A 16130-nucleotide genomic window follows, 5' to 3' on the forward strand; every position below is an offset into this window, starting at 1 on the left:
TTCTTTGCCAAAATGAATTTTGGATTCATATTTTCTCATGACACATTTACTTAAAAATGTCTAAATAGTGCTGAAATGTATGATGAACAAAGTAAAAATTTCTCATTTTAAATATGTAAACATTTTGATGAACATATACACATATAAACATGCATGTAGAATTTTACTTAAATGGAATCAAGCTATGCGAACTGTTTCATTTGCTTTTAAAACTTAATGGTATGTTGTCAGAAGCTTTCCTATCAATGAATTTTTCCTCTCCGTAATTTTTGATGGTATCATAGTATCACATTTTTTAAAAAGTTTTTATTTATTTGACTGCACTGGGTCTCAGTTGTGACATGTGGGATCTAGCTCCCTGACCAGGGATCAAACCTGGTTCCCCTGCATTGGGAGCACGGAGTCCCAACCACTGGAGCACCAGGGAAGTCCCATAGTATCACATTTTATATAGCAAACATAATTTATTTAGCTAGTCCTTGGAATATCTTTTTAGAGCGCACATAATCCATGTGTTTCATATTTCCTATGCACTGTTAGTCTCTTCAAAAGTAGTAGTATGAGAGAGAACATGTGAACGAATACACATGTTAACTCATGACTATCCAAATACAGCCATAATTTTAGTGGGTAGTTAACAGTTATTCATTAGAAAATCATTTTTTATTGGTTCTGCAGCCATCTTTCAAAACTGAAATTCTGCTTTTGGCTTTGATTTAATTTGCAAGTTGGGATAAGACTTATAGTGGCATCTGAATAGAGTAGTCACTGCCCTTGGTTATTAGGGGGTCAGATCAAAGATTTATTATAACAGTAATCATATTTTGACCCTATATCATGTACATTTGATGCACTGTGCTAATAATTTTACCTGTTATCTAACATTTGAACAACGCCATAGATTAGAAAACTTGCTTTTATAGACAGTAAACAGATCTATTGAAGCTTAATGGTTGAGGAATTGAACCCACATTTGTTAAAAGATGGTACTCTTAATCCACTATAGTATATACTACCTCATAGTCTTTTCTTAATAGGTTTTCCCCCCTACAAGCTTAGCTTCTTTACTTCTTGTCCTTCCCAATATTGTCTGCCTTTGCACATTGTTTTTTGTAGCACAGCGTATCCATTGAACCATTTTAATTGTACTAATTAGTTTTTCATACCAACAGGGAATATTGAGGCATATGATAGATAAATTGCAAATATATAGTTCCATGTTAATTAACATGAACATTTCATACTTTTCTAGTGTATACTTTGTAGCTGAGCTTTCTTTTACCCTTATCTCTGATATATTTTTTTTTTTTTGCTGGAGACAGAAGCCTTTCTTTCTTCAATTAGGAATTAGTGACTTAGGTTCACAAAGACTGAATATCATTAACAAAATAAGGTACATTAACAAGTAGTATCTCTCATTGGTTAGGAAGGGATTTGAAGTATTTCCTAAGAGTAGAGTGGTTTTAGATTCTTGAAGAAGAAAGAACCCTTTATAGAACAAAGCATGGAAACATACAGTCAGTGGAAGTGGCTGACCAGCGATCTGCAGACTATGGCCTGTTTTTATACTACCCATGAGTTAAGAATGGTTTTTACATTTTTTAAGGATAGTAAAGGTAAAGAATATGTGACAGAGACAGTATGTGGCCTGCAGAGCCTTGAAAGTATTTACTGTCTGATGCTTTACAGAAAGTTTGCTCTAGATCATAGAAATGTGTAGATCTAGAAGAGACCCTCAATCATCTGTTCTAATCTGTAAAGATTTTAATACAACTCTGGCATTTTAGAAAAGAGAACTTTGAAATGAGGAGTGACTTTTTTAAAAATAGTGTATAAATTGGAGGTGTTTTATATCTGGGGCATGTGGGCAGCTGTTTCACTGATTATCAAGTCTCCACACCCAACATTAACAACTTTCTTATAAAAGGGCTTCACTTCTATAGTATTTGTTAATTGAATTTTCATGATAAGTAAGTGTTGATGGGAGGGCCCAGAACAAAAATGAGATTGATATACCCATTCATACTTCTTAGAATTGTCAATTCAGTGCAGTGATTTATAAGACTAACAATAGACATCAAGTTAAAATGTTGAACTAATTACAAGTTAATTATTTCACAGAGTTTTGTTATTGCTGCTGCCACTACAGTCTGTACCCTAAAGCAACAATCCTATGAAGTAGATACTTTTTCCTTTTTTTTTACTTTTATCCTCACTTTGCAAATTAGAAAATCTCTCTGAAGCACAGTGTGGTTAAGTAATGTGCCGAAGATTCCTCAGCTAACAGGAGTAAAAATTTGGGACCCAGTAGTCTGTCAAATCTACAGAGACTGTGCTCCAAACTGCAGTGTTACATGAGGTATATTCGCAGTATGAGTGAAAAAAATCGGTACCACAAAGAGGCTGTCATAACCATATAATTTTACTATGACATGTGTATGGCACTCTGCTTTAGGTCAGGTTAGAGTATTTTATAATTATGCACCCTGTCAGCTGCTTCTGTAGCTTTATTTTGAACTCTTAAGGATAAGGATATAACTTAAATCAATTTGTATCTTCATGCAGACTTGTAAAAAAGGCAAAAAAGGTCCAGGAGAGAAGGGCAAAGGTGGAAATGGAGGAGGAAAACCTCCTTCTGGTCCAAACCGAATGAATGGTCATCATCAACAGAATGGAGTGGAAAACATGATGTTGTTTGAAGTTGTTAAAATGGGCAAGAGTGCTATGCAGGTAATGTTTATTGTGTTCTTCCCAGTTCATTTGTACATTGTGAACTTTAGTGAGTTATATAAAATATATTCCTGATTTTTCTAATATGTAAAAAAATTTTTTCACACTACTTACTATAAAAAAGCAACAAACTAGTCGGGAAACTAGGAATCTGTCAGTTCAGACATAAGACCTTTAAGCTGTGTCTTGAGTCATTTTCTTCTGTATTATTTTTTTAATGGCATCTCACAAAAAATTATTCGGTCAAAAAATATGCTGCCATAAACCCTGACTGTGATGTTTCAGTTTCCTCTGAATTTATATAGTGGCTGTTAAAACATGAAATTCTTTACACATACAGAATTCTTGGTTGAGTGACCTAATGTAATCACTATCCACTTGAGTGAATTTTTTTGATCACTGTTGTCTATTCCAGATTTTATTACTTGTGCTGTTTCTTAGCACAGAAGTACAAAGTTAGAGTCACCCATGTCAAATTATCCTAATTTTGTTTCTTCATATTTTTATGACCACAGAAACTTTTTGGCTTTATACCCCTGTAGTTTTTAAAAATTGAATCAACACTATACTCAATATACATGTTTAATGAAATTATTATAAAATATTCATAGGAACTAATAAATAAAATTTTTTTACATGTAAGGGATTGTTAGCTTTTGAACCATCACCAATTGTATAGTGCAGTGTAGTTTCTTGAATTTGAATTAACTCATTTATTCATATATGGTTAACTTTCATATAGTTGTAATTAGGATGTGGATTTTATTTCTTGTTTAATATTTTAAATTATTATTTTGAGTACACATTAAAAAAATCATCTTATAATACTGTGCTATGGTTTATTTAGTTATTCCCTAATTTCAAAAATTATCCTGCCCTCTCTAGTTCCCATTTTGGATTAATTTTATTGAAGAGATAAATTATCTCTGTCATATTGTATACCATTTCGTTACTTTCCTTTTTATATTTATATTGTACTTTTTGTCTGTAATATTTTGTTCTAAGTGGTTAAATGTATTAATCTTTTTTTCTGATACTTTGTCATTTTTGTTACCATTAGAAATCTCAGCTTATATCTACACCTAATTAGGCTATTCTATTTTTGTCTAGTTTGTAGGTTTTTTTTTTTTAATTAACTTTTTGGCACATCAGAAATTTTTAATAGGAAATGTGAGGGCTTAGCTTTATATTTCTTTTTGTTAATGGTATATCAGTGAACATTTTCCTTATTTTTGTGTTGCTTATGGTTTGTCATATGTTGAGATTGTACTTTTATGCCATTTGTCTTCTAAATGTGCTTTCCCCCTTAAAAGCAGTATATCCACAGTACTCATTGATTTCCCTGAATCATCTCTCCACCTCTAGTTTGTTTTGTGTACTCCCACTTGTGTTATCTTTCTAACACCAGATTTGATCAAGAGAGTCTTCTGTTGACAACCTTCTAAGAGTCCTTCCTTATCTAACAGCCCAGCCCTGGCTTCCTTACGGCATGCTTGCTGTTCTCTAGCCACCATATGTTCTCTGCCCCTAGACCTTGCTTTTTGTTTTTCTTACTGCCTGAAGTAGTCTTATTTTTCTCCCTTCCATATCACCCAGGATTGACTAATTCAAATGTCACTCTTTTAGTGGGGAACATTCTTGGATTCTATCTCCTTCTCTCCTTGAATGTATTTCTTACTTTTCTCTTTTCAGTGTATTACAGTTATGCACATGTCCGAATTTGCTTCTAGATTGTTAATGCCTAGATCAGGGACTGTGTATTATTCATTTTTTTGTATCCCTAGTAGTTTGTCGCTCAGTCATGTCCGACTCTTTGTGACACCATGGACTGTAGCCTACCAGGCTCCTCCCTCCATGGGATTCTCCAGGCAAGAGTACTGGAGTGGGTTGCCATTTCCTTCTCCAGGGGATCTTCACGACCCAGGGATTGAACCCGGGTCTCCCGCATTGCAGGCAGACGCTTTTAACCTCTGAGCCTAGGATATCCCTATTCCGGTAATTATAAGTGAGAGTGAATAAGTACAGGACTCACTGTCAGTTTTAAAATAATCTCTTTAAAAAGAAGAAATCATGCATGTGCCCCTAGTTCTATTATATAATAGATGTTGAATTTTATTGAATGAGGTTTTAGTATATAATTTGATGGTTAAATTTTTAAATATATTTCATCATGATAGCTTGTATTGTTTACTATTTGTATTTTATTTGTATTTATTACAGCGGCCTTATATAAATTCTAGTATAAATTCTGTTTTGAGCTTCATGAATAACTTTTTGGTAAGATGTAGTGATATTTTGTAAGATTTCATTAAATATTTTTGTATCTTTATTGATGAGAATAGCCCTTGTTGTACTTATCAATTGCTGCGTAACAAACACCCCAAACTAAGTGGTGTAAAAGAACAACCATTTTTTTATATTATGCTTAGTGATTCTGTGGATCTAGAATTCATACAGAGGTAAATAGAGTTGTCTCTTCTATGCTTCCAACCATGATGCCTGGAGTTTTAGGTGAGATAGCTTTAATGCCTGGAGGTGACAAAAGCAGGGACTGTGATCATCTGGGGACTTCTTTATTCCTGTTTGGTGCCTAGTCAGGAGTGATTTGAAGGCTGGGCTCACCTAGAACTGTTACCTTCAGTTCAGTTCAGTCGCTCAGTCATGTCTGACTCTTTGCGACCCAATGAATCACAGCATGCCAGGCCTCCCTGTCCATCACCAACTCCCAGAGTTCACTCAGACTCACATCCATTGAGTTGGTGATGCCATCCAGCCATCTCATCCTCTCTCTTCCCTTCTTCTGTCCCCGATCCTTCCCAGCATCAGAGTCTTTTCCAGTGAGTCAACTCTTTGCATGAGGTGGCCAAAGATTGGAGTTTCAGCTTCAGCATCAGTCCCTCCAGTGAACACCCAGGACTGATCTCCTTTAGAATAGACTGGTTGGATCTCTTTACAGTCCAAGGGACTCTCAAGAGTCTTCTCCAACACCTCAGTTCAATTCTTTGGCGCTCAGCTTTCTTCACAGTCCAACTCTCACATCCATACATGACCACTGGAAAAACCATAGCCTTGACTAGACGGACCTTTGTTGGCAAAGTAATATCTCTGCTGTTGAATATGCTGTCTAGGTTGGTCATAACTTTCCTTCCAAAGAGTAAGCGTCTTTTAATTTCATGGCTGCAATCACCATCTGCAATGCTCTTGGAGCCCCCAAAAATAAAATCTGACACTGTTTCCACTGTTTCCCCATCTGTCAGCCATGAAGTGATGGGACCAGATGCCATGATCTTCGTTTTCTGAATGTTGAGCTTGAAGCCAACTTTTTCACTCTCCTCTTTCATTTTCATCAAGAGGCTTTTTAGTTTCTCTTCACTTTCTGCCCTGCCATAAGGGTGGTGTCATTAAGTACCTACAAATGGTCCTTCCATGTGACTTGGCTTCTTACTTTACTGTAAGAAGTAGCTTCTGGGGTAGAGAGACTGTACTGAGAGGAAGTGTCTAATTCCATAGGGCTGTGAGAACCCAGTGCAGAAGTTGAATAGCCTTCTATGACCTAATCTTGGAAGCATCATTTTTACTGCACTCTGTTCTAGAGAAGGGGACATAGACTTCACTTCTTTTTGAGGAGCAATGTCAAACAACTTGGGGCCATGTTTTTAAACTTCCCGTAGTCACATAATATATTCTCTTGATATTTATTGCTTGTATCATATTTGAGAATCATCTTAAAAACGTTTCTTTCATAAATTGAGTTGGTTGACATACACAAGCTGCTGTAAAGTATAGAAAAAGACGAAAATCTAGAAATTAAGCATTTTTTAAAGAAAATGTCCAGTCAATCTCCATGAGCCAGATAATTCTTAAATATTTCCTTTTTCTTTTTTTGTACATCAAGTTGTATATATTTTATTAATTCACTTCATACTCAGATTCCATATGTATTTAACTTAAAACATTTTCCTTCCTGAGTTTTTAGTTTTATATTAGCTGTTTTTTATCACCCTAATTTTAAAATTTTATTTTAAAATTGTTTTTGTCTGTCTTGTGGTTTCCTCTTCTTTCCGTAAAGGAATATAGTACTGCTTTTATTTATTTGCTGAGCTGTGCAGCATGCGGGGTCTTAGTTCCCCAAGCAAAAGTCAAACCTGCTCCCACTGCAGTTGAAGTGCAGAGTCTTAACCACTGGACTGCCAGGGAGGTCTCAGTACTACTGTTATTTTTTAGTTCTCTTCTTTTTTTTTTTTTAAGAATTGCTGTATTGAGATATACTTCACAAACCATGAAATTCACTGTTATAAAGTATACATTTAATGGGTTTTAGTACATTCACAAGAGTTGTGCAGCCATCACCACAGTCAGATTTTAGAACTTTTTCCATCCCCAGAAAAAAACCTCATGCCATTAGCAGTCACTTTCTCCTCAGCTGACTGAAAGTCTAGGCAACCATGAATCTACTTTCTATAAATGCCTATTCTGGATATTTCATATAAATGGAGTCATACAAATATATGATTGTTTTTGAGTGGCTTATTTGGTTTAGCATAATGTTTTTAAGGTTCATCCATGGTGTGGCATGTGTTACAACTTCATTAGTTTTTATTGCCAAATAATATTACATTCCATTTTACGGATAGACCATATTTTGTTTATCTCTTCATCCCTTGATGTACCTGTAGTTTGTTTTTACCTTTTGACTTTTGTGAATAATGCTGTTATATGATTATTACTGAATAAGGTTTTGTTTGGATGTTTGTTTTTATTTCTCTTGGGTAATATACCTAAGAGTTGAGTTGCAAGGTCATTTAACTCTTTAACCTTTTGAGGAGCTACCAAACTGTTATTTTCAATGTGATAGCACCATTTTACATTTTTCCTAGCAGTGGTTTAGCATTCCATTTCTCCAAATTTTTGCTAGCTTTTGTTATTGTCTATACTTTTTTTTATTATAGCCATCTTAGTGGGAGTGAAATGGTATCTTCTTGTGGTTTTGATTTCCGTTTCCTTTGTGGCCAATTACATTGATCATCTTTGCATGTGCTATATAGGCCATTTGTGTATCTTCTATATAGCACTTATTCCAATCCTTTACCTATATTTTAAATTGGGTTGTTTGGATTTTTAAAATTACAGAATTACAGTTCTTTATCTTTCTGGGCATAAATTCCATATCAGATGCATAATTTGCAAATATTTTCCCCCATTCTGCGGGTTATCTTTTCACTTTCTTAATGGATTCCTTTCAAGAACAAAGTTTTAATTTTGGATAAGTCAAACTTATTCCTTCTTTCATCTTGTGCCTTTGGTCTAATATTTAAGAAGGGTTTGGCTAACATGATTATGAAATTTTTCTTCTGTGCTTTATAGTTTTAGCTCTTAATTTAGGTCTTTGATCCATTTTCAGTAAAGTATTGTGTATGATGTAAGATAGGGTCCAACTTCATTGTTTTGCTTACAGATGTCCAGTTGTCCCAGCACCGTTTGTTGAAAAGACTAGTTTTTCTGTGTTGAATTGGGTTAACATCCTTGTCAAAAATCAAATGACTGTCAGTCTAAGGATTTATTTCTGGACTTAAAATTTTATTTCAGTAATCTGCATAACTGTCTTATGCCAGTAGCTTTGTAGTAGGTTTTAAAGTCAAAGTGTGAGTCCTCCAACATTGTTCTCTTTTCAAGACTATTTTGACTATTCTGTATACCTTGCATTACCCTAAGGATTTTAGGATCAACTTTTCAATTTCTGCTAAGAAGTTAGTCAGCTGGCATTTTGATGGGGGGGCATTGAGTCTGTAGATCAGTTTGGAGGGTACTGTCATCTAACAACATTACGTCTCCAGATTCATGGACTGTCTTACTTTCTTTTGGTGTTTATTTAGCCTTCAATTTCTCTTTTTTATTAATATGGGATTATTAGCACTCACTTGAGAAAAAGTGTTATTTTATTTGCATTTCCTCATTGACCCAGGCATTTACTTCTTTTTAAAAATTTTGTAAAGTTTTCGTTCCACCAGCATTGTAAATATTTAGATACTACTTACTTAGTACAATATTTTTGTCAACTATTTTAATATTTTCTAAGATGTCTATAATATCACTAAGAAATTTCAGTTTATAAAGTTGGGTCCTATAGTTTTCAGATTCCTTTCAATTCAAAAGTTAAGGAAGATGGATCATCATTATGTATAATCACGTGATGGATTTACTGAATTTGATTTCATTTTATTGTTAAAATGTAAATTTTGGTATACAAATATATATTTATTGAAGTAATGTGATGCCACTTATTGTTGGATCTTAATGACTTTGATCTGAATTAAATCTTAGAATGTTAGAAAAAGCTAATGTTTTTTTCTCCCCTTCTTGGTGTAGTCGGTGGTAGATGATTGGATAGAGTCATACAAGCATGACCGAGATATAGCACTTCTTGACCTCATCAACTTTTTTATTCAGTGTTCAGGCTGTAAAGGTAAGATATATTTATTTTGGAATCAGAATGTTCTCAAATGTTATCTTCTTTTTTGTTTCACCTAAAGATTATTAACACTTTGTGTGGAAAATAATGCCAAGATATTGAGTTATTTGCATTATAACTATACAAAATATGTAAAGAAAAAAGAGTAAAGAATGAAGAGAGGAAGTCTGTTGAGACTGTTGTATTCTATGTGAAAGTTAATGAAGAACTTGGCAATTTATAATGTTATGTAACTTTTATTAGATATATTTCCCACTTTCAGCATCTGGTTTTAGGAACAAAGAAATGGATTAAGAAGGGAGGAAGAAGATAATGAAGAGATACAGGTTCAAGTGGCAGGGAATTGTAAAGTGTAGGGAATTAAAAAGTGCCATGAATAACAGTAAGAAAGTAAGTAGGTAAGTAAGTAACTAAGTAAGTTAAGTAAGGTATTGGTGAAATTTCCAGATTTTTTCCCCTAAAAGAGAAACTCTGGAATGGGGTCTTGTTTAAAGTGTTTATACTTTATTTTAAAAGATTTTGAATTAAAAGTATGGAAAATGTAGAAATGTCTTTCCTGAGACAAAAACTTACAGTGAACACATTTGGCCAGAGGGACAAAACTATCTAAGTTGGGGAGTCATATACCCTGGTCTGAATCAGTAAATGAAGTAGTCAAGATCATGGGCAGGTTCTGACCTATTCTGTCTCCCTAAACTTGGCCCATCCTTGAAATTCTACAAAAAAAATGCACAGGCAAATAAATGTTACAGAGTTTTCCAAGGCTATTCTTTTTAAAAATGAAAATGGCACCAAAAACATGGGCATTAGAAGTCAGGAGGAGGGAAGATTGCTTAAAAATAGATGTAAAAAATTAAGATGTTAAAGAATGATTTAGACAGATCTGAAGAAAAGATCCCAAGAAGCAATCTATTCATTTGATTCCATAAAACTTCTTTGAAAATCCTGTCATTGGAATTGGAAAACAAGTAACATTATAAGAACTGATGCATTTTATAGGGTTGATCACAACTTTCAGTGCAGTCTTCATATTAAATGTTATATGTGAGGCCTGATAGACAAATTCATTAACTTCTTGAATCTATGGTCTTCATAATGCCATTAATGTGGTCAGTTTTGAGAACTTTTAAAAAATGTGTGAACTTTAGAGTACAGAGAGTTGCCTAGTTTACTCAACTTCTTAGCTAAGGATATCTGTGTATCAGTATTAGAAAATTCTACTGAATCTGCTCAGAGGAAATGTTGTGGAAATGACAATATGATTAACCAGATAAACTCTTCAGAAGATGAGATATGTTGATATTATTTTTATTTTGCCCATGTCCATTCCATCTTTCTGGAATAGAAGGATACAAGTACCTGTTTGTTGTGTTACGTAATTAAGGGCCATGTCCTTTCTCTTTAGATTTTTTGAAATGGAAGGTTGATGACAAAACAACTGAACAGGTGCCAGAAATAATTTGATGAGTTGAAATTCAGTCTTAGTTGGTCCGTTATAGTTTCCTGATTAGGTTTCTAAATAAGCAGTTTTAAAACAAAGCCATAGTCAGAGAGTTTTCCCTTTATCGGATACATTCCTTTTCTGGCCTCATTGTATTTATAAATAAGGGACTTAACCATTCAACAGTTGGATATACCTTATCATAAATCAGGTTGTGAAGATTTTTTAAAATTGAAGGTGTTGAAAACTTAAACACTACTATAATAATACTTATTTTAGAATCATGGAAGAGGCATAAAGTAGATTTTACCATGTTCAGGTCATTACATACTTAAACCTACTCAAAAAATATTTTGATGGAATTCCTTTTTAAATGAATTAGACACATATTTAAGTATATACAATGTACTTTAACCTAGTCCTGTGGATCTAGGATTGTTATTATGAGTGTCAGTTATTTTACTGTAGTTAAGGTTTTTTGTAGCTATTGAGGTAGGTGGAGAGATGTTTGGCCCCACACTGAGTGGCTCCAGACTGCTCTGTGGTTGGTGATTCTGCAGCCAATGTTGTTTCCTTTTTTCTTTTCTGGTCGGCTGTCACTTTTCAGTTTACCAGTTTTTAAATAACTCACTTCATGTCCCCCACACTTTTAAGGCAGTGGGATCTGGCCTGGTATCCTGATGGCTCCTTCATACCTGCCTCAGAAGAATTATATGCATGAAGTTTGTGACAGCCACTTTCTTTTCTCTTTGTATTTGAGTTTATAACTGTTAACATGGTTTATTTGATGTGAGGAGGAGCTTTAGAAGTTTGTCGAGCTGTATGTAATATGTTTACTTTGACATATCTTAATGTTTATTTCATATAAATTATTTCAGGGATTGAGTTACTTGTTCTCTAGCATTGCCAAATTTACAGTATTTGGGTATAAAGTATGGAAAGTTTTTGAGATATATTCATGGCTCTAAATAAAAATTAAAAACCCTTTCAAAATGTTTTTGAGAACGTGCTTCTTTAGCTGGAGAAATCATGCTTTCTTCCAAATTTGTTATTATTTGTAAACAACCATTTGTTTTTTAAAGGTGGTAAGTAAGGGTTCTTTTACAGTACCAGTAGAAATTGATATCACCTGGGGCTGGGCAACATGATGTTGACTAATAATCTCATAGAAATTATTTATAACTTCTCTTTGCCTTAGCATCAGTTTTCTCATTTGTAAAGCCAGGATTATAGTACCTGCTATACAGCCTTGTTTTCAGGGCTAAAGTGGCCGGTACATAGGAGGCTCAGTGGATGTTAGTTCATGTTCTAATTCTGCTGGCTTTGTTGGACTACTGGAAGGTCTTAAATTACATGCCTATAGAGAAGGAGCTCACATAGCTGTTGCTCTTTCAGATTAGGAGTTGAAAAGACAGCATGATGTTTTGTTGCTGTTTTTAGTTTTACATACACACACATGCATACATATATAAAATAGAGCTTGGTCAATTGAAATACATCTATTAATTATTTCTAATTTTTATAATAAATCTCGTCTTCCTGTACCAAGACATTCTTTTATTTTTTGGCCACACCTTGCACCATGCTGGATCTTACTTCCCTGTCCAGAGATCGAACCTGTGCCCCCTGTATTGGGAGCACATAGTCTTAATTACTGGACTGCCAGGGGAGTCCCAAGACATTCTTTTAGATATTAGTGTATTTATAGTATTCATAGTGATTAGACTGGCAAAGTATAAATAACATAGAAATGTAGTTTAAGAAATTCACTTTTTACAGTTGTTCTTTTTTTTTTTTTTGGTGACACCCTATCAGTGAAAATTCATGTATGACTTCTTGCATTGTCTCCTACTCATAATTTTTTCCTAGAAATTCCTTTCCTGATATTTGACGTATACCTGGCTTTTACACTTGCCTTTTATTTTTGAAATATATTAATATTTGATTAACAGTGTTGTATTAATTTCAGGTATACAACAAAGTGATACAGTTATACTGCTTCTTGTAATGTGTATCCTTTCTCCTCTCCTCTCCCATCCTCCTTTAAAAGGAAACGTCCACTATCAGATTCTTTCTCCATGAAACACCTACTTACTCAAATCTTAATTCTTTCTTTCTTTCTTTTTTAGCCTATCTTGGTTTTTCCACTCATTAGGGCATTTATTATGTACTACCTTTAATACTTTATCCTGCCCCCCCCCCCCATTATTCTTTGTTTAAACTTACAACTAGGTTACAGACTTCTGGATGAGCTGGAACTACAACTTATTACTTTTGTTTATTTGAAGTCCTTTGAGGTGGACGGTGGAATACAGTTGCCTTACTACAGTTGTGCTTAATAAAGAAACCTGCCTAAAGTGAATTCTTCCTATTACTCTCTCCCTTATTTTCTTTGGGTTCATCCTCAGGGCTTTAAATGTTATCCTAGATGGCTGCCTCATTATCAATGACATATGCTTTGTATTAAAGAATTTAGCCAGTATACCTATTCTAGGAGTGAGTAAAGTGAGTTAGGTAGAAATGGCTAAGGCTAATTGTTCATGAAAAGAAAGAAGAGATACCTGTCAGAAGTGTGGGTCTGTTTTCTTGTGTATGTTGAGAGTGGTATTTGTGCTTTATAGAATTGAGTATCATGGTGAAGATCACGTGATGTAGAAGTATACCTTATTGTGTGACTGTAGACATATTAATATTAGAGATGGACTTAGAAGTTCTCTATTTTTTTTATCTACCATGTATTAACTTCTTACACTTGGAAATTTCAGGTGTTGTCACAGCAGAAATGTTTAGACATATGCAAAACTCTGAAATAATTCGAAAAATGACTGAAGAGTTTGATGAGGTAAGTTAATACCCTAAATATTGTGATAATTTTATGTACCTTGATCTTCAGAATATTAAATTTTGAATATTAGTGTTGTAGATAAGAGCTTTGGTAGTAGAAATCCAGTTAAATGATGGCCGTGTGACCTTAGGCAAATTGTTGTCTTAGCATAAGTTTCATCATCTGTAAAATGGAGCTACAAATACTTAAAGGGCTCTTAAGAAGATTGAATGCAATAATGTTTGAAAACTTCCTTAGCATTTTACAATGTCTGGTATATAGTAAGAACTAAATGGTAGCTCTTTTGCTAAAAAATTAAAATTTCAACAGAGAATAAAATTAAGTGCCCATGAACATGTGTAAGCTTAGGCAAAGATAAATGCATGCAGGTATATTTTATTGTTTAAAGTCATCTTATGTTTCACATATGAATAACAATACAAATATATAATAAATAGTAGCTTAGACCTTAGTTGATTATCATAGGTGATGTCTTTGAAGTATTATTGCCAATAAAGACATATTTAAGTTTACTATAATATAAACTCCTTCAAGGCAGGGATTTTTGTTTGTTTTGTTCACAGCTGTATTCAAGCCCCAGTAGTTTTTACTCTTCAAAACTTTTCACTATGAATTTTCAAGTAGAAAGCCTTTCTCATTTGAGTTTTATATGTTTTTTTTTACCTTATTCAGATGAATGAGCTTTCAACTATCTTTCTGAAAGATAAGAATTGTTAAAATGGTTTTGATGATCACTAAGTGCTATTAATCAGTCTCTAAGTCGTTGATATGTAATTATGAGGATTGGTGTTATTTTAACCTTCTGATATTAAATGTTTTAGTGAGAAATTTGTTCTCAATAGCTATTAGAAATAAGATTCCTGAAATAAGATTTGAAAATACCAGCAAACCAAGTTGTTAACAACAATTAAGATGTTATCTTTCAATATAGTGTTAAATGAGCCAATCAGAAAATGGAAGAAAACCTTTTTGTGGAGTATTGGGATCTTATTCTCAGATGAGACATAGTTCAACTTGTGTATGGCATTACTTAAATTTTTTTTAAATATATGCTCTAATGACAAAGTTAATTGTCAAAAAACTTACTATACCATAATGACCTTAGGACATTCTTGTCAGAAACTTCTGTGTAGTATTGGTCTCTGCGTTTATTCTTAAGACTTGTTTGTTTTTAATGATTTATGGAGGAACTCAATGTATCTTTGTTGGTGAATGCCCCATCTTATATGTAGGAATACTTGAGTACCTGTCTTTACAGGTCATTCTAGCTTGTTTTCACTTAAAAAAAATTATTGTTTACATCTGCTGAGTATTTGATGTCCTGAAGCTAATAAAAACATACATTGTAATCCTTCGATTGTTTATGTCATACATGAATCTATTAGACTGGCTGAGAATATGATTTTATCATGTTGAATCATTAAAACAGGAAACTTTGGTTTGATTTTTGCTCAGTTTTAAAGAAATTTAGTGACTATATCTTTGCTTATCAGAATAAAGTTTTATTTGATGGGAGAGGCTTTTTATTTTGGTATGTAATTAGTGTATATTTTCATTGGTTAGAGTGAATTCAGACTATCCATTTTTATCTTAAATAAAAGATCAGATTTGTTCAAAGGTGTCTCTACCTTTGCATGTTATTCTTCTGCCTACTTTGAGGATTTATTATAGAAGATGAGATAAAGGAGTCTTTTCAGCTTCTGCCTAGAGTATTTCAAAAACAAGTAAAAGTTTATTAAATTATGGGTTTTAAGTGAAATTACTGTTTAAAATTTCTATTTTAGGATAGTGGAGATTATCCACTTACCATGGCTGGTCCTCAGTGGAAGAAGTTCAAATCCAGTTTCTGTGAATTCATTGGCGTATTAGTACGGCAGTGTCAATATAGTATCATATACGATGAGTACATGATGGATACAGTCATTTCACTTCTTACAGGATTGTCTGACTCACAAGTCAGAGCATTTAGACATACAAGCACCCTGGCAGGTCAGTATTTAGAAATCTTTTTGTGCATTTTCTTAGGATAGAGATGAAAATGGTTTTCATTAAAAGGAATGACATAATGGTGACAAATTAATTTTATTTATTAAGTAGCCCCTAAGAGGACATTTTCCCCTTTCCTCCAGCTCCCATGAATTATGGAGAATGGAATGATAGTTTGGTTCTCTGAAGACATACTATAATTTTGTCGTGTTAAACCTACTTGATTCCTATCCACCTCTTCTCCCTTTCTGTGGCATAGTAATCTGTTGGGTCTTGAAATATGTTTTATCAGGGAAGGTATCGACATCAAATTTGGGGAGCAGTGATTTTGGATATGTAGTTGTAAATGACCTGTGTGCATAGTCACTACTAGCATACTCCCTCCCAGTAAGATTGTCCCTATAGGATGATGCTTACTTAACCACATCAAAAAAGTTGGTTTTTCTGATGCTTCTGAGTAACTTGAGGCTGAGTCAATTTCTCTGATTTTTATATGAAATAAGTTACATTTTTAAGGCTCACATGATTAATTCTAGAACAGTGATTTTTGCTGTTGATGTTGATAAAATGTCCCGGTTTCTCTTTTGTGCTAAAGGTAAAATTGTTCATATACTATTATTGAAAATGTGCCTTTTGATTTGAGTATGAGTAAATTGACC

The 16130-nt window shown here is 33.7% G+C and overlaps 1 protein-coding gene across 6 annotated transcripts in view; it reads left to right on the plus strand.

Annotated features, from left to right (window-relative positions):
- Nucleotides 1–16130, plus strand: part of STAG2 (STAG2 cohesin complex component) — a 129667-nt gene that overhangs the window by 53626 nt on the left and 59911 nt on the right. For all 6 annotated transcript variants that reach the window (XM_070290787.1, XM_070290791.1, XM_070290788.1 and 3 more), the window contains exons 4-7: nt 2566–2730; nt 9097–9193; nt 13406–13482; nt 15270–15474. In XM_070290787.1, coding sequence (XP_070146888.1) covers nt 2566–2730; nt 9097–9193; nt 13406–13482; nt 15270–15474 — 544 coding nt within the window. The remainder of the gene's footprint in view (nt 1–2565; nt 2731–9096; nt 9194–13405; nt 13483–15269; nt 15475–16130) is intronic.

This window comes from Ovis canadensis, chromosome X, assembly GCF_042477335.2.
Source record: "Ovis canadensis isolate MfBH-ARS-UI-01 breed Bighorn chromosome X, ARS-UI_OviCan_v2, whole genome shotgun sequence".
In the NCBI taxonomy this organism is placed as follows: domain Eukaryota; kingdom Metazoa; phylum Chordata; class Mammalia; order Artiodactyla; family Bovidae; genus Ovis; species Ovis canadensis.